At 46.5% G+C, this 10000-nt stretch overlaps 1 protein-coding gene across 1 annotated transcript in view; it reads right to left on the bottom strand.

Annotated features, from left to right (window-relative positions):
• Positions 1-5985: 5985 nt before the first annotated feature.
• The window catches only part of cacna2d3a (calcium channel, voltage-dependent, alpha 2/delta subunit 3a), a 176895-nt gene continuing 172880 nt past the window's right edge, over positions 5986-10000 (bottom strand). The window contains exons 36-38 of the mRNA XM_076277113.1: positions 9068-9180; positions 6556-6638; positions 5986-6134 (exon numbers count right to left, since the gene is read on the bottom strand). Coding sequence (XP_076133228.1) covers positions 6042-6134; positions 6556-6638; positions 9068-9180 — 289 coding nt within the window. The 3' untranslated portion in view covers positions 5986-6041. The remainder of the gene's footprint in view (positions 6135-6555; positions 6639-9067; positions 9181-10000) is intronic.

Here is a 10000-nt window from a genome sequence, read left to right as displayed (position 1 = left end):
GATGCATTTACAATATCTCCAAACATACAGCTGAACCCTGCATAAGTCCATGTGTTTATATCAAAGAAGAGGAAGTAAGTGATAACCTAAATCTAATCATTGTAATAATAATCATCATATATAACTCCATCCAAGCTAGTTGCAAGGAGCTCTGACAATAAACCAAAGCTGCATGTTATTCTGCACATGGTTCCCACCATGCCCCTTCCAACTTACTCTTGTGTGTGTGTGTGTGTGTGTGTGTGTGTGTGTGTGTGTGTGTGTGTGTGTGTGTGTGTGTGTGTGTGTCTGTGTGTGTGTGTCTGTGTGTTGTGTGTGTGTGTCTGGGTGTTTTGTGTGTGCATGTGTGTGTGTGTGTATGTGTGTGTGTGTGTGTGTGTGTGTGTGTGTGTGTGTGTGTTTGTGTGTGTGTAGGAAAACAGGCTAGCTTCACAGCTACACAAAGTGCTCACCAAGTCCATAACAAACAAACTGCAAAAACAGCTCAAAACTAATAAGAAAATCCACATGACTGCAGATCAATACAGTAATGATCTGCACAGCCAAATGCTTCTCAAAGCGCTTAACCCACAGAACAGGCCACAGCGGCCACATGAAGCCAGTGGCAATTAGGGGGCTCCAGAAATGATTTTCACAACACTTATAACATATGTATTACAACTAGTACTGGACATGGGCACACTGCCAAGAATGGACGATCACTGTCTGAAGACTTCAAAGCAATAGAAACACAATTTACTAGTTGTACAAATTGTTTGCAGTCAATGATACTTTGTTGCAGTCCTTTCATATGTTAACAAAATGCAGAACTATGATGATACAACAAAGTAAAAAATAATAAAAATTCCTTTGGGGCCATTTTCTGTGTGGTACACTCATCGCCCGAGGCTGTTTACACGGACAAGAAAAGATCTGTCACACCGTAATGCTGTAGTTTAATACTGTGTCTTTTTTGCTTGAAAGCGAAATTATTTATAAGGCCGGTGAAATCCAGTTGGCGCTGTGATCCTTTTCAGTTCACTTCATCACATTGTTAGAGATGTTCCAAGTGGAGAAAAAACAAAGTAGTTATTTTCTGGCATCATTTTTGCCATGTCAGAGAGAGAAAGAGAAAGAGAAAAGAAAAACATTCAACTTCAGTCCTGACAAAAGGCTGAAAATGGTCCTGGTTAGTTTAGGCAGAAAATCCCTGTCTGAATGACAACATTAAGAAATGAAGCCATTATATGTATTGAAAACTATGATTTATGTGTTTCAGTGATTTGCTTGAATCACAAAGTATTTCTAAAAGTAAAACAGAGTAAACTTCAAGAACATGAAGAAAACGCTGACTATGTCTTAAGAGTTACTTAAACTTATTTAAATACTTACATGAAGCAGACAGTGAATGAGTCCAAACAAATGAATGAAGGCTAAATGGAGGGCCTACTGCCTTTCATCAAACTAAACCGAATTTTCTAGAAACCAATGAGCCTTGATCCCTGTTCAATAAAGAAAATCATTGTTGATTCTAAGTTTTAAAAAAGGCAAATCGGTGAAAGCAGTGAAAAATGATCCCTGATGAAGAATATCTGCTGGATTGCACTCTAAACAGCCTGCTGATGACCAATGGTTCTGTTTAAGGTATCCATGAAAACTGTGAGTCTCCTTTAAAAAATGAATCCGGGAGGCTTATGTAAGCGCAGCTCCGGCCAGAAGCCATGGTAACAAATGCTGGGGTAATGAGTTTGAACTTTGTGGAGAATCCAGTGAAAACAGGCCTGAAAATAGCAGGGCGAAAAAGTAAGTGAGCGAGAGAGAAAGAGACAGTGAGAGAGAGAGTTTGAGAGAGGGAGATATATAGAGAGAGTGAGAGAGAGAGAGATGGTGAGAGAGAGACAGTGAGAGAGAGTGTACTGATTTTTGGTGATGATATGCTCTTGAGCGATAATAAGTGGTATAGCCCCTGCTCTTTCCCCTTCTCTCTCCCCAATTCGCTGTCGTAATGAGGCCTGCTGTGGCGTGCTGTGGTCACTCACTGCTGTGTGTGGTGTGGCGCTTGGGTTTCCTCTGTGCTTGCCTGTGTCCCTTGGAGCGAACCTTTAGGCCCATGATGTCATGACGATTTCAGTAACCACGGCGCCTGCGGGTTCGCAGCTGACCTTTGCTATGGGCAGCGAGCCGTCATGGGTCTCAAACCAGCGCCCCATCAGGGGTCAGAACAACTGCCCCCCAAAATCCCACCACCACCAACCTCCGACTCCCCCTTTTCCTTCGGCACTCCCCGCCTAAAACCCTGTGGAAAAACCCCAACGCTGGACAACTGTGGAAAGAATTCACTCAGCCTCTTTCAAATGACACGATATTTCACATTGTGTCTCTGTATATTTTCAGGCCTTTTCACGGAAACCCATTAGGACTTTAAGAACATCAAATCAATTTGCAGACTGATTGTGAACATTTGTTGTCTCCAAGAAACTCAAGGAACTGAGGCTCATTTGGGTAGATAGTGTTCTCTTTCTCTCTTTTTCTTTCATTCTCGCCTCTCTCTCTTTCTCCCTCTCTGTACTTCCTGCTGTGGTCTCCCCACCACAAACATTTCAAATGTGGGGATCATTGAAACAGGCAAACGAGAGGAATGTTTTTGTTCTAATACCATCAGTGCTTTAACTTTGGCATGTGATGGGATCTCCCTTAAGCATGTGTGTGTGTGTGTACATGCGTGAATGTGTGCACTCTGTTTTTGGTTCTGCATAATTTCCCCTGAAAGCACACTCACACCATTGGGGTCTGGCCTATCTGCTCACAGCTCAGCGCACCATGGTCCAGTGCCAAAGCGAAACCGAGCGAGGCTCAGCCAATGGCAGGAAGGCCGTGTGGCGAAATCTGCACAATTTCAGCCAATAAAGGCGACCGCAAGGCGAGTTGTCGGGGCCCCCCAGGTCATAAGGCTAAAGCATACAAGAGCAGGGCGAGGTGGCAGAGGCTATTCTCATCATTATCCATTCACATAGCAATGTGTGTGTGTGTGTGTGTGTGTGTGTGTGTGTGTGTGTGTGTGTGTGTGTGTGTAGAAGACATGTCGGGGTATGGGATCATCATGCGTGTCGGTGTTCATAGCACGCAGCTTTTTGTAGCTCTGCTCTGTTTTCCGTGGCGGGGGGTGGGCGTGGACAGACAAGCATGACAGGAGAAAAAGAAACAAAAAGGGACACATCCGTCTTCCGTGGTGCGCTCTGTGGCTCCCCACAGTGCAAAGGGAGCGTCTCCCAAACATGTCCCCCCCCCCCCCCCCCCCCCGAGCCTTGCTCCAAAAGCCCAGAGATCTCGCTCATCTCTCCCATCCGGGGCCTCCGGGGCTGGTCCATTGTGGGCATGTGTCTCTTTTCATCACTCACGGGCTGACAAGCGCAGATCCAAATGGCCCCTCTAACACCCCAACCTCTGGCCCAAAGCATCCTGGCCCTTCCATTACGGGGTGATCGATGAGGAGCCGCAGGGATGAGAGGAAGAGAGGGAAGTAGCAGAGAGAGAGAGAGAAACAGGGAGGGTGGGGGTGGGGGGTATTGCACAGTGTGAACTTGCATCTTTCACCAGCTGCTGACAACCTCCAAAGAGGTCAACTGTGTCCCATTGACAGGAACATGGCAGGAAGGCGTCTGCAGTAACACCCTTAGAGGAAAACAAGCGAAAGACAGAGAGAGGGGAACGAAGGAAAGAGAAGACAAGCATGAAAAAGACATACTAGATGTGTATATAATATTGAAAGAGATGTGACAAGTGAAGAGAGGAGAACGAGGGAAAAAGAGAGAGAGAGAGAGACAGCAAGGCCTGCTCAGAGGTGGCCGCTCTCAGACAATAATCTTTCCCATCCCTCATATGAACTCTTAACAAGTGGCCTCTGAAGAAGTCCAAGTCTCCTCATTCTTCTCAGTGGCCTCTTAATTGTCCCTACTCTTGCTTGATTTTCCACTCTCTTCGCATGAATCTGACCCCCCCGTCCAGCCCTGTTGGTGTCCCTGTGTTCCCTCTGGCCATGGTCTGATGAGGAGGTCCCGATCCCAGCCTCCTGGTGCGCACAGCTTCTGTGCGAGGAGCTCTCCAAAACACGAGAACAAGAGCCACGGCGGTCACCGCCGAGTCAAGAAAATAAACACACAAGACCGACCAAAATTGAAAGCATGGTCGTGTCTGGAAAAAGCAAAGCAGAAATGGTTTATTTACCCCGCTTCTTCTGTCCCTGTTTTCCTCCCCTCGACCGCAAAGACAAGATTCTTAGCATGTCTGACATCAAGCGATGCGTCCGTCCCTCGCTCTGGAACATTCCGCCTTGGCTGACCCCCTGAAGCCCTCCCAGGGAACCATGGGAGTGGAGGAGCCATTTTGCGGTGGGCTGCCGAATGACGCCCCCCGCCCCCCATCCCCCCCGCTGTCACGACTGAGACATGACATGAGAGTGACAGTCAGACACTTGTCTCGTGAGGGGAAACAACATGTGGAGAAGAGAGAGACAAAAGGACCACCACTCCTACTCCGGCAAAAAAGAAAAGACAGAAAAATGTTAGGGAGATGAGTGAGGGAGCGAGGGAGTAAGGGATGATGGAAACATGTGTGGCACATTACGGGTCTTGCAGCACTAACGGCAGCACGGGAACCAAGATGGCGTCTCGGTCGTTTGTCATTAGGTTAGGGAGACAGTCATTCGAAGTGTCTTGATGCGGGCCACAAATGCACGATCAATCAATGCGCTGCCAGCAAAACATGTCAAAACACACGTTGCCACGGGAAATGACTTCACGGACGCAGCTGAGCGCGCAGCCCCTTTTTATTTCTCCGTAAAAAAAGAACAACACAAGAGTTGGCCCTGACCTCCGCTATCAACCCGTTCACAAGTGCTCATTTCCCTCCCTTCATCTCGATGTCAGTGCCCTTCGTCCCAGCCCAGGTTTAGGGCCAGAGGGGATCGTTTCGCGCGGGCCATTAGCCGAGACCCGAGACGACTCTTCCAGGTTGCTCCGAGTGAAGACATCCATTTCATCGAGGCCCATCAGCCTGTCGATGTTCTCACTTGGTAAAGGACATTCCTTTGGTTGTTCAGCTCCTCCAGAACAGCCTCTCTTGCCACCACTAGCACTGCCACATATGCATGTGGCTTATTTCTAAAGCAAATATGTATGACGCAGGGTCAGTACAACTTTCTGTTTGCACTCTCTCTCTCCCTTCTCTCTCTGTCGGTGTGCTGATGGAGTGCAGATGGGGATACTGGCTCGGTGTAGCCGGGTCTCCTACTGCCGGACTCTGTGCTGTGTGTCAGAAAAAGGCCCCTCGTCTTTTTGATCGGCTGGAAGTCTCCCCTTATGAAAACAGCGGGCCCCGGCCCAACCCCATTAAAACTCACTATTGTTTCTGCACACCAACAAGAAAGAGTCAGCCCAGCAGTCAGCCGCGGCGTTTTGAAGACAGTTTCTCTTTTTTTTATTTCAAAAGTACACAAACAGGACCAATATCGTTCAGAATAAGGCAAAGCTCAAATAGAATAACCACTCATGTCGGCAGACTCCATCTGGGGTCACAGTTGTATGGTTACCACTTGCAAATCAAAGATAAACTTTCTTTTTTTCTAAAACATACTTACATATTCATAATTTATTTTCATACTTAAATATTTTATATTAATATGTATATCTATCCACATATCATATTTTTTTATACTTAGTTCAGAAAACTCAACAAACATGGCAGTATTACACCAGCCAAACACTCATATTTTTTTTATTTATCACATTTATTCGTAAAGTCATGAACGTCCATAAAAACGTCTTCTTGGGGGGGGGGGGGGGGGGGGACTCTTGTTGCGCTGCAGGGGGGCTGTGTCTGAGTCCTGGTGAAACCGGTTGGTCTTGAACCGCTTTATTTTTTCATCATCGCGTGGTGGGACATAACTAATTTTTTAAACCTCTTTCATATTATGTTTATTTTTTTCTCTCTTTTTTTTTGCATGCCTAGCCAAGCTGGACTGTGCCGAGCCAAGCCTGAGGTCAGGGATGGAGAGTCATCGGTCGTCACCTGGGGTAGAGGGTGGCCAAAAGGGCAAGCAGTATTGCAGTGAGAGACGGGGTCAAGCCGTGGGCACCGCCACACTCCATAGAGTTCTCCTACAGGGAGAGAAAGGGGACAAAACCAGAGAACCTATTAGAAAGGCCTGTATTTGTAAATACATGGTACAAGAGTCTGGGCCTGGAGTTCAATGTGTGTTTGTGTTTGCACATGTTGCTATGATATGCATTTGGGGTCCTCGTTAGGGCTGGTGACATGCGGTGACATGTATTAGCATGATTGATTACTTACATAACGACACTGCAATCAACACACTTGATACAAAGTGGGACAGAAATGGTGATGACCTAACTCTAATTTATGTGCTCTTAATACTTTGGCAGCCATTAGTGCCAGGCGGGTTTGTGGTTGACTGACTAAGAGTTGAGAGATGCTATGTGTGTGTGTGTACGTGTGTGTGTGTGTGTGTGTGTGTGTGTGTGTGTGTGTGTGTGTGTGTGTGTCTGTGAATGCCCTCACCTCAGGGTGGAAAGGGTGACAGGTGTCTGGCCTCCTCCGGTCCTTCTGAAACCTCAGCCGGTCACATTTCAGAGACTCGTTATGTGCAGAGAGGTCAAGGATGCAAACGCTGCAAGCTAACGCAACACAGTGCAATGCACTAGACTAGAGCAACCACAACACACCACACTGCAGAACACAACACTGGACAAAAGGGAAATGCAATGAACAGGAAAATGCAACGCCCCTATAACTCACCTATACAGTAGCTACCAACATACACAATGTGTACAGCAGGGCCGTGCTGACATTTCTACACACTTTGTGACCCCCTCCCCCTGCCCCCCAAGCTCCCAGAAAAAGAGGGGGAGAAGAGAGAAAGAAAGAAAGAAAGAAAGAAAGACAGAAAGAAAGAAAGTGAAGAACGCGAGGAAGCCACACTGGCTATGGGCCCTTATGTGTTGTGTTCTTTTGTAGTGGGGTGTCTGTTATTGATCATTTCCCCATCTCGGCCTGTTGTGAAACGCACCATCTGGTCCACCTCCTTTGAGAGCGAAAAAGTGTTGTAAAAAAAAGAGAGAAAACAAAAAAAATAACACAAGAAGAAAAGCACAAGTCCGTCACAATGAGATCTCAGCATTTCAACAAACACTTCACAATCTTTTTCATCTCCCAGCAAAAAAAATAAATAAATGAAATCAAATAAAAATGAAAAAAAAAAAGCGAACAAAATAAAAGAGCAGAAATTAAATGAGCAAATAAAGAGCAAATAAACCTCACCAACAACAAAAAGGAGCTAGCAAATACAATCCACAAATTCAAATAATTTCTCTCTCTCTCTTGCTGTCTCCAATCTAATCCAGCTTCTCTGTAAAACGACGCAAAACAATCAGTGAGTGCCCATTACAACCGGGGCACCCTTGACATTTACGAGGTGAAAAAAGGAGAGAAGTAGTTTTGGTGTGTTAAATTCCTACATGAAAGACGCCCTGCTTGCAATGCTGTCATTCTCTCTTTCTTTCCGCTCCATCTGATCCCTCGCTCGCGAGAGAAAGAGAGAGAGAAAGAACAGAGGAGAGGAAACCAAACAAAACAGAGGGAGCCATGCCTTAGCAATAAGATGTTCTAATGAAAACCTGCCTCGTCGCCCATCCACTGCTGGCAAACATGGCCACCTTATTACAGTCTTATTACCGTTTTATTACACGCAGTGAGGAGTGTGAACTGCAAGCTGTTAAGTGCGAACCTATGTGTGCGTGTGTGTGTGTGTGTGTGTGTGTTTTCAGTTAGTGTGGGCGTGGGACAGAAAGAGAAATTCAGAATGAGAGACAGAAAGAAAGAGAGAGAGATGGAGAGGGGGTGGTTTGCAGCCCGAATAATGACAACAGACAAATAAATTAAAACCAACACAAATGTCAAGCGTACCCCATAAGTCCTTGTAGGCCTTGCTCGAGTCTGTTTCTCTAACAGGGGGATCAGAGATCACATAAACCGCATTGACTGATGTGTTACCAGTGTCTTGAACAATTTATGTTCAAATGGAAAAACACTGAAATGTTGTCTCCCGTCTTCCTCTGCTTTCCCCTCTCCACTCCTCTTCCCTCCGTTCCTCTCTCTCTCTCTCTCTCTGTCCTTCATTCCTTTCGTCACTTATCCTCTCATCGCTTCTCAACTCTCCTTTTCCCTCACATTCCCCTTTTTTTCTCTCCCCTCTCAGTCATCTCACACTCACTCCATTCCCCCATCCTGTCCCTCTTGTCCTCCTCTTCCTCATTCTTTTCTCTCTCTATTGTTCTCTCTGCTCTGTGTCCTTCCTCCCATCAACGTCCTCCATCGCCGCTCTCCTCCCCTCTGCATTTCTCTCCCCTACGGCATGCCCCTCTCGTCTCCTTTGGTCTTCTGTATCTCTCCTCTCCTCTCTTGCGTGCCCCTATCCTCTTCTCTCCTCTCCACTCCTCTCTTGCGTGCCCCTCTCCTCTCCTCTCTTCTCCTCTTAACTCCTCTGCTGCGTGCCCATGTAGTAAAAATTATTTGTAAGAACATACTGTATACAAATGTGACTAACTTCATCAGTCTGTCTGCTTCACATTTGCATTAACTGACGATTGTGCCGGGTCAAGACACGCCTCGACCATTTGCAAATCAAGTCTTTTGTCATGTACAACGACCCAGCTTTTGTCTTATGCCAGACTCCACCATAGGTGGTTGGCGCCAATTAAGCACTCATATGTCCGGGGCGTGTCTGAACTTTTCCACTGGAGCAGACAAAGCCTGCTAACAGAATATAAGGCTGTGAGAAAGGACAATCGAGAGGTGACTTGAGGCAACTTGTTTCATGTTTCTCCTCCGAGCCGGCTTGTAATAAACCTGGGAACGTTTCCCTTTCTTAACACATCTCAGTCCGGTTTTGCTTCCACGTCATTTGTAATTTTCACCACACCCATCTCCTCTCCTCTCTTCTCCTCTCCTGCGTGTATCTCTCCTTTCCTCTCCTCTCCTCTCCACTCCTCTCCTCTCTTCTGGTAAAGGATATACATGATCTCAATGGGGTCCATGGTGACCGGTCCAGCTTCTCGACAGTCACACTTGTTGTCCACCACCACCATGAAGAGGTTGCTGCTGGGGATCTGCTGGATGACAAACGACCTGCGGAAGACATGCACCAACACAAAAGTACAGTAGGTGTGTGTGTGTGTGTGTGTGTGTGGATATATGTGTGTATTTGAATTTTGATTACACACACACATTCCAAAAAGGAAAGGGAAAAAAGCAGATTTCTTTGACAGTTTGAAAGAATAAGGGTACTATGCCAAAAAGATAACAGATGTCTTCAGTCTAGTCACTCTTTATCTGTCTTTGACACACACACACATACACACACACACACACACACACACACACACACAGGCGAGGGTAATATCTCTCTGCATTAATGAGCCCATGCGTGCCAAGTGGAGTCCTCTCCCGGGCCAACCTCATGGGCCGGCCGGCGGCGTTGGCGAGTCCAGCCACTCTAGCAGATGTGCTCTTATTCGTTTCATCTTCAATCACCACTTTTATCATGTTCACCAGCAAGCAGCCCGGGCCCTTACCAATGAAGTGTTGCAAAATATAAACCATTCGAAAAGGGAAAACAAATTGGAAGCACACTCAAATTCCAGCGTGCTTTATGACATTCTCCCTGCACTGCGTGGTTTTTTATATGCCTCTGGAAGATGGAGCTTGAGTTCCGAGTCTGGCCTTGTGATTTATGCGTCTTTGCTAGAGACCTATGAAGAGGAGTAGTGAGGATGATCTCTCTCTCTCTCTCACACACACACACACGCACACTTTCCCTCTGTTGCTCATCTCTCTCCCTCTCTCTCTGTGTCTCTCTCACTCACACACACTCTCTCTCTTTCAAACTTTCCTTTCTCTCCCTCATTCCCTCTCTCTATCTCCGTTCCCCCTTCTTCTCTGTGGAGGG

Source organism: Alosa pseudoharengus, unplaced genomic scaffold, assembly GCF_046254945.1.
Source record: "Alosa pseudoharengus isolate Yale_2024_CS ecotype anadromous, Long Island Sound unplaced genomic scaffold, YU_APseudo_1.1 YU_APseudo_1.1_scf_9, whole genome shotgun sequence".
In the NCBI taxonomy this organism is placed as follows: domain Eukaryota; kingdom Metazoa; phylum Chordata; class Actinopteri; order Clupeiformes; family Clupeidae; genus Alosa; species Alosa pseudoharengus.
This window is presented reverse-complemented; position numbering and strand designations above follow the sequence as displayed.